Consider the following 15,211-nt stretch of genomic DNA (forward strand, 5'->3'; position numbering starts at 1 on the left):
TGGAAGTTGTTTAAAAAAAAAATTCGTTCTAGTTAAACTATTCGTCTTTTTTTTTTTATTAGACTTGGAACATAAATATTAAATATAACATTATTATATGTTTTTAAGTAATAATTCATACTTAAACTATTAAAGTTTGGTCGCTCCTTTCAAGTACAATTACTAAAAATGTATATTTGTGATAATATCATTATAACGTATTTTTAGTGAAAATCGTTGTAAGTTAATATTATCCTATGTTAAAAAGTAATAAATAAAAAAAAAAAAACGACAATAAATTATATTTACGTTATTAAGTACACACATGATGTATTTGGATTTATGATACGATTAACGAGACGGAGTTTGTTATAATACGTATTAGTGTGACCGTCGACGTGAAAAATATGTTTTCACAGTTCGCGACTAATGCAGAATCATAATAACGTCATAATGATGGCATATTATTATATATATATATATATATATACGTTTAAACACTATACGGATTCGTATCTGACAACCGCATAGCCGTATAACGGCATTATTATATTTAGTAATCGCGTGGCACGTCGGCTCAAACGAAGGTCCTATACACATATTATTATAATACAGTACGCGCTCGTTCGTCGGAAAATTATTGTCTCGTCGCGTCACGTAGGTACCTATATCGCCCATACCTATAATACGCTGCCTACGCAATGACGTGCAGCACTTTACGACCAAGTCCGCGAACGGAAACGGACGCGGGTCGGTCGCGCGACGGAAAAACAATGACTGCGATATAATCGATAACTAGGTACATATATATTATGATATCATCACTATAATATGTTCTATTATTGGCATCGGATTTTCTCGGCAACAGCGGCGCGCATACGTATAACAATATAATGTCACGCATCCAGTTTTATAGGCCTCGGCCCGCATACAGATTTAGGTCAACGCCGCCGCCACCGCCGACGACGACAAAGACTGCTGCTACGACGGGGGATGACGACGACGACGACGATGATGATGATGATGATGATATCGTTCCCGCAGCGGCAGCATCAGCAGCAGCAGCAGCCGTTCTTTTCCGTCTCCGGGAGAGAGATGCGCGGTTATATCCAGCCTCTTTCGGAAGACGGCCATTATCACTCCCTCTCCCTCCCCCCAAATCCGACCCTCCCCCCCACGCCCACGCACCGGGGTTCGAGCGTACACCGCGGGACACGAATCTCACGCGTTATTTATACAGGTTAGTTGGCACGGTGTCAAATAGCCGGGCCCGCGGTAGTTTGCGCGCCATAAGGACGTATATACAACACATATACACGGTCGGCGGGGCGATATTCGCGATACACACAGCACCGGCTCTAATGGATAATCTCTTGGGCGCCTCCCGTACACGATCGCACGCACACGCGCGAATATAAGTGTACGTGTACGCTAACGAATAACCTCCAACACTGCGGTGCGACCGATATGGCTTTTATTGCACACTTAGGTTTATTTTATGGTAATCCTCGGCGGCCGATAGCGCGTGTAAACGGATTTTTATTATATCACACCGCCGCCGCCGCCGCCGCCGCCGCCGCCGCCGCAGACACCACCGCCGATGAGATAGTCGCATAATAGATATGTCTCTGTACTATACTACCGCCGCCGCCGCCGACATCAGATAATAAATAACTCGGTCGAGATAAACGGAAATCAAAAACGAAACGGCCGTTACCTAAAAATATTTCGGTATCTGCTGCAGTCGCCGAGAGGAAATTATTATAATGACTGCGGTGCGTCGAATAAGACAATATAATATTTCGTAATTTTTATTGTATACATCTGGTTTTTGACGTCACGGATCATCGTACCGATGAACTTTAAGCTCAAACTCGAACTCGACTACGTCTGCGAATCGGATTTAGACGATAGGGATTTGTAATGGAGCTCGTGAGGTTAGATTATCTACATTATAATATTGTAACGGTGTCGATACGCGACATTGTCATGGCAATTCGTGATTTATATATTTAAATATTTAAAAAAAAAAAAATTTAACGTCACATATTAATAGTGTTACGTTTGTATAAGACGATTGTAGTGTATGAGTACAGCGCGTGTTGTGTTATCATGTTGGTCACGTTTATTGTAGTTCTAACGTTCTTCCCGGGGGGAGAATTCGTCGACGATAACATATTTTATTCGGACGGCATAGAAAATATTGCGGGGGTAGGTGTCGAAGAAAGCTGGGCTGACGAAGCAGTACTGGACGTAGCATTTCATTTAAGGCAACATAAGTTTAACGACTTCGATCGAAGGTGAGCTCAAAAAAATAATGTCTTACGGTATCAAAAAAAAATAAAATAATAACAATAAATAAAATAAAATAAAATAGAATGTGGTTAAATATATTATAATACAAATACAGAAATCGATTTTATAACGTATATAATAATGCTTTTCTGTTTTTATTATTATTGATAAAATAAAAAATATTCCTTAAATTTTAAATCGCAACACACTCCAAATATTATAGTATTATAATGATTAATTTATGAACGTGAATAAAAAAAGTTAATAATTATTATAACTTGATAATAATTAAAATGTGGATATAGAAAAGTTATGTATAACCATGTAAAAATCACAAAAGGTTAACAATAATAGTTTACTCCGTCTTGTATGACTCTCCTAATGTAATAAATATATTAAGTAGCAGTTGACCTGACAAACGATGTGCTGTCCATAAAAATTTTTTTTTTATTATTTTTTTTTTATTTTGCGGCACCAAACCAAAACAGAAACAATGAGTGTACCAACCAAATCTGACATTTAGTATGGCTTCAATAGCTTTTGTGGATTCCGACATTACCGATATTACTAAAAAAATATGAACTTTATTTTTTACACATATACATATATATATGAAGAATATATGAATACATGTATTTAAATATATTTGGTATGCTAAAAAAACGGAAATTATCAAACAAGATAATACAATATAAATAACTACTTACTTAATACTTACTCAATTGCTAACCACTAAAAATAGTGTAAGCATATCTACGCAGTAGTCTCCTTTCCGTGCTATTTGTATTATAAGTTTATAAATTCAAAAAAGTGTCATAATATATTCATAATTCACAGCTTAATAACTTTTTGATGGGGAAATACAATATATTGAGGGGAAAGACAACTTTGTCCACGTATTCAATAGGACATTTTTTTTGACAAAGTTTTATCAACATGCAATCAAAAGTAAAATGTATTTTTTTCGAGTCAAATATAATAACATATAATATAATATTGAATAGGTATCTTGTTAACCATAAACCAGAGATAAAGAGTTAAAATAATTTAACCAATCATAAATAAAATTGTGTTTTAATAATTATTAATTTTAGTACAATTAATTAATTTAAACTTGTTTAATAATAAAATAAGCAATTGATTTTTGACTTGTATCTAGCTACTAGAACTAGAGGTATTAGGTATTCTTTTTTCTTCTCTTTATCAAATGAGTTTTTGTCGAAATTTTTAGTTGTTAAAATTTTAAAATCAGGACAATACATAGCATTTAAATGACGTGACTATATATTATTTATAAAATATATCTTAATAAAATACAAACATTTTTTCATAGTCTATTTTAAAGTAATTAATTGTTGTGTAATGAATTTAATATTTACGGCTCATATAGTACTAATCCTTTAAGCAAGGTGAATTAAGAAGGTAACAGAATTAACAATAATATTATTATAACATTATAATATGGCCTGGTATGGTGTTTTTGTACAGGTCAAAATGGTAATAACACACAGACCAGCGTGTTTACATTTCCTATTTAAATAAGTTTAATTGTCTGGGGGAGGAACGTCCGGGGACCGGGAAAACAGCGAATTATGGGATACGATATCCGGGTACACAGCAGCTAAAGGAAATAGTGTCCATACGTGAGCAGTAGGAATGTTTGGATTCCGCTTTTGGTTAAATTACAATATTTTGTAGCGCGGTCATGATATTATAGTCAGGTTTGTTCTCCGAGAATTTACGATTTCCTATTACAAATATTATTATCCGATTCCGCCATTAGGTACGATTTTGTGACTCTCGTTTCGTGTTTCACAATTTATAAGTTAAGTAAATTTATATGGATTTTTGATAAAATATATTAAACATTTTCTATTTTTATTAAAAAAAAAAAAAAAAATAATAAATAATTGTCTGCATGCAGACTGTCCGACTAAATCATAATGAGAAACTATTTTAGTCGTAAAAAATAGCTATAATAGTTATCACGTATTAAAAACAATTTCATAGTTAATTATAATATTATAAAAACTATTATTAGTTATTACTTTTTTAGTCTAATAAATACTAATGTTCTCATAGAAAGAATACTATAAGATCTATGAAATAAGTACTTATGCAGCTATGCGTACCATACAAGACACATAAAAATAATATTTGTAACATATTGTTATACTGCAGAAATATTTTAGCAAAGTTTAATTGTTTATAATGTTAAAACCAGCCAACCATAATATTATGGTATCTAAAAAAACAATGCAGATTCGCATATATTATTACCGGTTATCGTAAATAAATATGCAACTCGCTCGGTTAAATATATTCCATTATACGTACAATAATAATACGTTGTCACCTCGGAGTAATTTTTCACTTTTATGTGCACCATATTATGGCTCGAATCTGGTAACCGTTTGGAGATTGTAGCAAGCAAATGTGTATGTAGATGTGGACGTGTATGTAGACTTTTAGAAATTTGTTCTAAGCGATACCACAGTAGTCTACGAAAAAACACTGTCTGGCCACAACTGTAAACGCTGTAACATAACGCAGTTGAAGATAATTTAGTTTAATACTTGCAAAGACAATATTATGTAAATGTAAAACATTTTAATATAATAAAATACGAAATAATGCTTGATTGAATTCATTATACCAACTCTAAATCTTGTTGAACCGTGTATTTTGTTATTGCGTGTTTAATGTTTTAGATTAAAATACATTTATACTAATACTATAGATAAATATTAGAAGATACTAACCATTTTTGTTATTTTTTTTAATAAGGTTTTACACCGAAAAACACGAAAACAATTCATATTTCCATGCTCAATTTCCCGTGCCTCCCCTAATAACATTTCATTGGGAAGTATACGAAAAGTGTTCACAAGACTTTCTAATTTGTTTGAAGTACTTGCAAGATGTCGTTGTCGAAACACATTTTCAGGTAATTACAATTTACCTGCATTCTTATACTATTTATAACAGAGCCATTCTACTCAATTTATCGTATTTAAATCATCGGTATAACAATTTACATTACAATCGGATCATTTTTATTTCAAAAAAAGTTTGTATCGATACAATACACTCTTTAAATAGGGTAAAAATCGAAATATTTGAAAATATGGTCTTTAAGTATACTTAAAAATTGCAGCAACCAGAATTTAAATGAATTCATAATTAAAGTAAAAATTATAGATAAGTACTTATAGTGAATTCTCTCGAATAAATATAACTCCTGGTTAAGGCAATTGAGAGTTAATTCGACAAATATTATGACAAAATAATTTTTTGGATATTACCTACTAGTTCTTCATCCTCTTGCTCCTTTACACCAATGATTATAATAATGTCTAACAAATTCTATAGGTTAGGTTCTTTAATATATATAAATGTAACAATAAAACAGAAAAAGTAAAGTTATATTATTATAACCGACACACTTATTCTTGTGATATAAGTCGTTGTCGTCATAATTTTTTATGATCTATATTGTATTTTTGGTGTATACCTGTGTACGATGTAGAGAACTTCGTCTACGGATTATATTATGCATCAAATGAATTGGACGGCGGAAAAACACGGTGGTTATATCCGTATGGTTAATGACGAATGTTTGCGGTTAAAAACATTGGATTGGACCAAGCCCGAACCTTTTCGTGGCCCGTTGGATAGATTCCGATGGAGGGTCACGGCGAGTTATTTCATGTGCTGGTATACAATGCAGGTGAATGGTTTTCATGTATTTCAAATAATATTATATATACGTTTATTAAGTGTGTGTAAGGGTAGTTTTTCTTTCTTTAAGCTAGATTGCCAAAATTCTTAGGAAATCAAAAATTGGCTGTATGCCGAATAGAAACGAGGTTTTTTTATAATGACTGAAAAATGTAACTCATGGGTTATGTAATAATATATTTGGGTCTCAGTCAGATATAAAGTCGAAGTGTATTTAATTGTGTTGGACATTACATTAAATAAAACAATGTTATACAAGTTTACAATAATTATTATATTACTTGATAAATTAATAATATAGTATATCATTAATATATTAAGTTATATTCGTATTAAAATGATATATTTACAATATAAATTAAAAATGTTATGATTAATGTGACTACTTTACTAAATTAATAACAAAAATTAAATTTTAGAAACAATTTTTGATGGAATATTTTGTGAATTTTGAATTAAAAAAAACTATTAATTTATATTCAATATTTCATTATCAAATTGCTTATATATTATGTACTCTCCTTCGATTTGAAATTCTATACTAAAATTATCATTAAAATATTTAAAAAAAATAATTAAATAATTATTAAATACAATTGTAAATTGATATTATATTATCTTTATTTTTCAAAATGGTTACACTTACCTAATATTTTATATTTTCATACTTAAAATCATATAAAAGCATTTATTTATTTATATAATATATATCAAGACAGTAATTGATAGATTGAATAACATTTTTAGTGTTAAAATATTTGTCCTATACAATGACATAATGTCCATCTTTAATTTATTAAATTCCATTTTTATATTATTAATTAGTCTTGTATTAACATGAACAATGTATTAATTTACTAACACATAAACTGACGATATACACGCTACCGAAAACTCTATTATTAATTAACCTCATTTATACTCAGAGTTTAAAACTATTATTATGGTGTTTACCCTAATAACTTGTAGTACTTTAATAATACTAATAGTAATATAATACATTAATATAATATGTTCGTTGTTATTTATATTTTAATATTAGTTAAATTAGTTTTTTTTTACGGTATACAATACCTACATTTAGTTAAAAAAAAAAAAAACAATTATATTATGCAATTATTTAACTTGCAAAAATATTTCAAATTCCAGTTTGTTAGTTTATTGTAGAAAACTTTTATTTTCAAAAAAAATTAAAATGAAAAGTTATTCGACTATGTAACATGTATACTTGTTTTCATATTTTAAAAAAAGTTGGTATTACTTAAATATTATTGTAAACAATAATGTATTGTTCATACTTCATAATAATACTATAATATGTTCTATAGATATTTAGTCACGATGTTTGTATGCATGATGGCGCAATATAATATGGTCATTGTTATGTGCTGTTAAAAAATGTTGAATTATTTCTTAATATTTTCAATAAAAGAAAAATAAGATGTTTAATTATAATTTTAAACATGCGAGTAGTATAGTGGTAAATTTATAACTACTGATAAAGTTAATTTACGTAAGACAATAATTTTATGGAATATTAAGTGGTTTTAAAAGAACTAACGCAAAGCAAACGTAATCATATAAAAAGATATTTCTTAATAATATATTAGTGATTTTATTTTATCGTTGAACACTTATTATTATTTCAAAATCTATTAATATTCTTGGAAATATTTTTTTTACATACTTTTCAGTGGAAACAAAATAATATTTAAAAAATAAAATATATTTTTCAATATTTTTTAATCGTTATGGTTTTTAAATGTTTATTATTTTTAATGACAACATACATTTTTAATTTCATATCCTGAAGGAATCACTTTGTATACAACAATATCTATTTAAAAAAAACTGTACATATTAAAATGTTATATATTATGTTTTTATCGTCCGAATTGTTGTCTAACATTTTGTAGTAGAAATAGGATGCTTAGATTTTAAACATCGAAGGAGATTTCTGATAGACTATTAGATATACTTTTAACTAGGAGAGGTGGTTGAATACAAATTTATCAATAGATACTTTTCGCTTCATATAACTGTTTGGATTTTTGAAAACATTTCTAATAATCGTCAAAGTTGGAAATTATTTTGTAGAAAAAAAATTATTATTGACTGATAGAATTGTTTTTCGTCATAAACACTGATTTATCATTGAAATAAAATTTCTCACAGTTTTTTTTTTTATTAAACTTAATCAAAGTATTTTTAACTCTCACTTTACAAAATACAAAATTTCCCACTTTTGTTATTTAAAAATAATAATATTATACTCCATAATATGTACAATTGTATGTACCATCTTAAAATATCAAGCAATTAGAAAATTATATTATTGTGGTTGATGTGAAAATTACTTACTTAATTATAGCAATTATTATTAAAATTTAATATTAATATTTTGATAATCATCAATAAATAAAAATGACGTATTGTGTAGAAAAATTATTTTTATTTAAGGGCTTTTGGTATCATTATGCTAGAAAGTAATTGAACAAATTAAGTTAAAACAAGCATTTCTAATATTTAAATATTTGGTTGAAATGTTAAGACACTTTATTATAAAAAACAATGTCTCTTATTTCTCCGGATTTTAATGTAACGTTTTTCTTGTTAAATAAAAGAAAATAGTAGTGTTGTTATATATTCTTAAATGGACGAAAGGGAAACTTTTGTTTTTTTCTTATTATGGAGTTATAAAATTATATTATTCAACGAACAGAATTACTGTTAAGAATAACATATAATTATATTTTATATTTTTCACATTCAACGATTAGCTTATCGTTGTACCTATAAACATACTATTAATAATAGTACCTATAATTTATATATCTATATTATGTAATTATTTTTCTTTTCTTTTGTTTTTGTTTTTTTTTTTAATATTGTTTACTATTATCTATCTATATACCACAGAGCATTATGCATTGTGCATAATAAACTGTGCACTTTTGTTATAATCATATTCAGTAAGTTATATTACCTGACTTTGCAATTTCCGCATGGTGTTAATTAAACAAATATTTTATAACTATTAAATTATAATATACCTATAATATTAATAGTAAAGTTATAAATACACTCTCCGTGAGTAGGTGTTAAATCGAATTGATTTTCCAGAACACCACGTTACTGTCAAGGTTTAGCGAATCTTGTGATGATATCGGAGAATGTCACAACGATGACAAGTTAAATGATTTTCGAGCTATTAATAATGTCCCTTATCAATGCGCTTTGTATAGTTTTTGTCCTGACCAATGCTGCCCTTTGCGACAGGCTACGCATCCGACAGAATGTCAAGAGGTGAATCCATGTCGAAATTCTATGGTGGAAGATAGAGTAAGTTCATTCTATCTAATATATATGTTCAGTATGAAAAGCTATAAATGTGAGTGTGGTAAATTTACAAGGTAAAATTTAACTGATATTAAAAAAATACTGTACATTTTACCAATTTAGTTTAAATTGTAACATTTTTTTACTACTTAAAATGTTATATTAGTAATATTAATCATTACAATTTTAATTTATAATTATTTATGAAATAGGTATAACAATTTCTCACAGCTGTCCCTGCCCTGTATTATTTGTCGGTTGAATGTATATTATATAGTTATAGGAAAAAAATGTAATTTATGTGACTGACCTAACTTTTTTTTATATCTTACATCATACAACTAAGATGATAAGTTACAAGTTACAACATAATTATTCGTTACCAATAATATTATTTTCTTTTTCAATTATTAAATTTATATTTTATATTGTAGTTAAATATGTACCATTTAGGTATATATTGACTATTTAAATATACATATATATTTTTATTTTAAAGACAATGAAAGTCCCCTATATAATTTTTATTAGCTTTATCTGTATTATTTTTAAACAAAAAGATAGTACCTAATTTTTCAAATTATTTTTATCTAGCTAAAAAATAAAAAGATAAATATTTTTATTTATATAATACAAAACATTGTCTACAATGATATTAAAAAATAATGTACCTATAGTTATAAAGTTACAGTGTTGTACTTATTTGATTAATTCTTATCTGATTATATGTCATATTCATCAATATTTAATACACTAAAATAGTTTTATAGCGTCCCTACTTACATTGCTCCAAGTTATTGACTTGTAATGAATGTCAAGTCAATTTGACATTCCTATACAGTTTTTAAATGTATAGTCAAAGAATGTCATTCTTAAAAAATTACAGTCGAAGATCATTTTATTTTTATTTTATATCCTGATAGGTCTATTGAGCATTATTTATATTATGAAATAAACATCTTGTATTTTTTTTATGAACAGTGCACATTTATTCGGAACCATAACACCTGGTTACCATCTATCATATATAATGAATGGAATGTGTCGTGTACTTGCAGTCCTGGATATGAATGGGAGTCAAGGTTAGAAATTTAGTGTGTGTATGAAAGTTATTTTTAATCATAGTTTATCACTTTTATCCTTTATACGTTGAATAGTTACGGGCTTTGGTGAATATTTTACATTGCACTTGGCATATAAGTTAATCCATGCCAAACTTTTTGTGTAATCGAGATTGGTGACCACCTGGAATTTTAGAAATATATCGTATAAAAAAAATTTATTATTAATGTATTAAATAAAAGTTAAAATGGTAATGCATGATATGGCCGTTGAAATTAATTATTAAGTAGGTAGTCTAGACTAATGTTGACAAAGAATTTGTTAGAAATTTTACAGAATTTATCTTCATTTACTAATTTAATATGCTCACTTATTTTTGTGCTTGAAAATGTTTTTTTTAATTGTATCCAAATATATCTTATTTAAAACGGTGTTTTTTGCGTACATAGAAATGCTATCAATAATATTATAATACAGATAAGTATATATTATATTTATTTATTTTAGATATGGTATATGTATTGATGTAAACGAGTGTATGAAAAATGTTGATTTGTGTGATATCAAAACTGAAACTTGTATAAATCTTCCGGGACGCTACAAGTGTATTTGTCGCTGGGGATTCCAGTGGTCAACAGAACAGAAAATCTGTGTCCCGGATATGCTGGTGAAAAGTGCGGAAATCCGGTTGGTAACTGGACTACATTATATCTTTGGTCGATTATCATAGCTTGCAATTCAACTCGGAATATAATTTATTATTTTAAAAATATTTTATACACACCATAAAATACTTTTTTTTAATGTTCAATACATGTTTTCTATTTAGATGAGTTACATTTAATTTATAAACGAAATTTTGGCTGGTCCTAAAAAAAAAAAATGTAAATAACCTTATCCATTTCTTGTACATTGAACCCAAAGAATTCACATAGGTGTTTAGTTCAAGTTGAAATTTTAATTCTTAAGAAATATTTATTGTAATAAAACAAAGAGTATTATGGTCTATATAAATAGTAAATTACAAAAAAAAATCAACTCTGATGCATAAAAAGACAAGGCTTTTGGTATTCTAGAGACGATCGTTTTGTTTTTATCTAATTTACCCATTATAATGCTGTGTTGTGTATTATACATTTGAAAGCAATAAATCATCGAATTGTGTAAGTGAATCTCGGTTAAAGCCACGTTTGTTAATACTTCTTCAAAATGTTTTCATGATGGTCGATAGTTCTTCTTTGTGCGTAAAGAAACTTATCAGAAAATTAAATTTACAAAGTACGAACTATGCTGGATTTTCAATTGATGGATTGGGTCACACGAAACTAGAAAAAGCGGTATTTTCACAGAAAAAGATATTAAAAGAAAACACTATTTTTACAATGATATTTTTCTTTACCAACTCTTTCGTCGCTTTTAAAGACAGTAAAAAAGTAACCGAAATTTAAAAAATGCATAGTTATACGTATGGTTAGCTTATCTCTAGTATAATTTCAATAATATTGCTAATAAATTTAATTTTGTTCAAATACATGAATACAATAGGGAAAAAAATTAAAAAAATTATTGAAAGTCAGCAAGTTGTATGTATTTATTTGTATTTATAAAACAAAAAGTTTTCTGATAAATAATTTATAAAATTACTGTGTACAATAAAAATGTTACAAATTATACCAGAAAACTGTGGTTATGTTGTTATTATTCCCATAAAATAATATAAAATAATAGGATATTATGAAAATCTCTTTGAGATAAATAAGAATAAATAGGTATAAATGTTTAAAATGTTGATGATCAACGTATAGTATAATGCAATAAAATTATTTAATAATAATAATATTGATTCATTTAATATTTTTTAAAGATATGCTTATGTAAAATTGTTTTCAGATTCGGTCTGCGTTATGAACCTATTATAAAGACTCATACGTCATTTTCAGTTACTAATATGATTAATTTCATTTGGGATTTTGTCATAAACGTTTGGCATCAAGTTCGTCACAGAATTGACGCACATAAAGTTTTGTAAAATTATATACTTCACATATAAATTATAATATATCAGTGCAATTGTACCTATGCAGAAAGATATTACTTAAATATTGTATTTTATTACCATACCAGAGTACAAATACTCGGATATTATGATAGTGAGGTATTTAAATTATATTATTATGGTCATGATTATTCTTACTTCAAAAATGCCGTGTTTAACTGATTAATTACAAGTACCTTGCCTAATGTTTAAAAATAATTTATAATAATAAACCAAAAAGTTTATTTTTATTTTTGACCAACATTGAAATACATAAAAAAATATTGTTTTTCCGAAGAACTTAATATTTTTTAAGGAAATTTAGAATAATAATATCATAATGTAAAGGTAAACAATGCATGGTGCTTTATATTTTATTTTCAAGGCATTTGACAACTTGTTAATAAATAATATTATAACTGTTCAAAATAAAACTTTACAAATTTTATGTTTTGAAACTAAAATAATAAACTTAATAATATATATTTTTGTATTATAATTATAATTTATTTGAATATCATACTAGATATAAAAATCTATGAAAATTGTTGATAAATTGTGGTCATCTTTGGCAATATTTCAAGTTATATTTGAAATTTTTGGAAATCTATGGTAATTTTATCCTAAAGGAAAAAATATTATAAAATATTTAAAAAAAAAAAACTATTAAAAATCCTAAGTAGTTTTTCGGACAAACTATTAAGAAGTTTGATAGTTAACTACAAAAAAAAAAACAAAGTGTGAGTAGTTTATTATTAAAAATATTATTTATAATTTACTATTTATAAGAAGAATATTAGGTAATAGAGAATTTACAAAAAAAAGAGTGAGACAACTAAAGTTACAACTTGGTGTTATTAAACAAATTTAATAATTATTATATAGTATTATATTATTTTATAACAAGCATGTATTATTATAATATATTTGTATCTATATAATATAAGTATTTAAATAAATCAATAAAATATATATTTGTTTATAAACGTTCACACTTCATATTCTATATACACACAAACGCGCATGTATAATATAATTATATTAATTATTTATTTAATCATCATTTGATAGTCTGAAAGCTGAATTAGTAATGAAATCCAGGGTTTTTGTATCTTTAAAAAAATATTTAGTTTTTTTGTCATGTGTACAATATAATAATATGTCATATCTATTTAAATCATGATTATTGATAATAAATTTATCATTTATTTATTAATTATAAATATGATACAGGTAAGCATCTTTTTACATACTTTATACATTTGATTAATGTTTTAAAACACATATTTTCAGATTCTATAGAAATATCTAGAAATCTAGAAAAAGAAATCATTTTTTATTTTTAAGTCAAACTATTTAAAACACGGGAAAAAACGTCACTTGTCTCCATATTAAATTAGTAGAAATTACAAAACACAGAATTCTAAAGATATTAGGTACCTAATTGTTGATTAAAAAGTTTTTATTTATACAATTTTACTCAGAATTTAAACTTAGCCTACGACAACATTGTTTTAATACTCCATTTACTATAATGGTATTACTCCATCATATCTAATTTATCCGATGGTGCACGATTCTACAACCTGAGAAATAAACGAAAAATCAGCGTTTAAAACCACGTATACCGCAAGATATTCTGCTATCAGACTCCAGTGAAGACGTTGATCAACCTTAAATTTACCACTAAAATACTTATTAATAAATATTTAACATGTATGTATCATTAAAACAATATCTAATTGTAATTTGTAATTCGTAATTAGAAAATGTAATCAGACTTGTAATAGCATGTAAATATGCTGAAACATTTTAAATTTAATAAATATTAAAAATATATATATTTTATACATATTATTATTTTTATATTTTTATATTTTTAAACCAACCATCTTAGAACCATTACGTTATGGAAAATACATATATAAGTAATAGATACTATGTTTGTTCACCAAGAGACCAGGACCGCTGGACGGACGAAAACTCATCGTTCCCTATACTTTACAGCTACGGTTCACTTGCTTACCACCTGATGCTCCAGAGTGGGAGCAAGTTATGTACAGTGTCATGTTTTATTGTATCTAGTGATTGCGATCCATATGTTGAATTCAACCACATTCGCACTACAATTCTTTACGTATAAAAAATAGTTGTTAAATTGTTTAAATCGTAGAGAGTGGATTTTTGCTGGAGCACCGGAGTATCCATCAATCGTATGCCCGAAGTAGTCCTGATCTCACGGCGAATAGAGTATAATCATTTCATCAAGTTTTATTTGAATTTAATTTTGATTATTTATCGAATAATATGACTCATTTTATTATTATTAACTATATTTTAGGCCCTTCTTATAAATAGGTAGGGGTTGAAGTAAACGATATTAAAAAACAGGCCTATCAAATGATTGCCAAAGATTTTCATAACTACCTAATATGTGTAAGCTGATTTAAAGAAATTGTTTATCCACAGTAAAATATAAAAAGTATATTATGTATTTTATTTATTGTATGCAATTTTAGTACAATTATCATATAAAACAGGAAACTAAAATTATTATTTTAACTATTAAATTATTGTAGGTACTTACTACTTTTCATTTACAATACTATCTTAGTATTTTCAACATACCAGTATTACCGCTATAATTAATTTGGTGTCATTGCTTATCATTAAATATTTATTGTATTATAAAATGTTTTTAGTTTGATAATTTAATTTTGAATCTTTAAGTCTTACAACGTTATATTTAATTGATTTTTG

General features: G+C 27.0%; 1 protein-coding gene across 1 annotated transcript; it reads left to right on the forward strand.

The window, feature by feature from the left end:
- Window positions 1-2,033: 2,033 nt before the first annotated feature.
- LOC132930123 (uncharacterized) lies at window positions 2,034-12,507 on the forward strand. The gene is made up of 7 exons (XM_060995805.1): window positions 2,034-2,279; window positions 5,062-5,221; window positions 5,804-6,004; window positions 9,139-9,357; window positions 10,336-10,436; window positions 10,924-11,103; window positions 12,307-12,507. Exons 1-7 carry the CDS (start codon window positions 2,092-2,094, stop codon window positions 12,443-12,445), a joined length of 1,188 nt encoding a protein of 395 aa, XP_060851788.1. The 5' UTR covers window positions 2,034-2,091; the 3' UTR covers window positions 12,446-12,507.
- The last annotated feature ends 2,704 nt before the right edge of the window (window positions 12,508-15,211 follow it).

Source organism: Rhopalosiphum padi, chromosome 4, assembly GCF_020882245.1.
Source record: "Rhopalosiphum padi isolate XX-2018 chromosome 4, ASM2088224v1, whole genome shotgun sequence".
NCBI classification, from domain to species: Eukaryota; Metazoa; Arthropoda; class Insecta; order Hemiptera; family Aphididae; genus Rhopalosiphum; species Rhopalosiphum padi.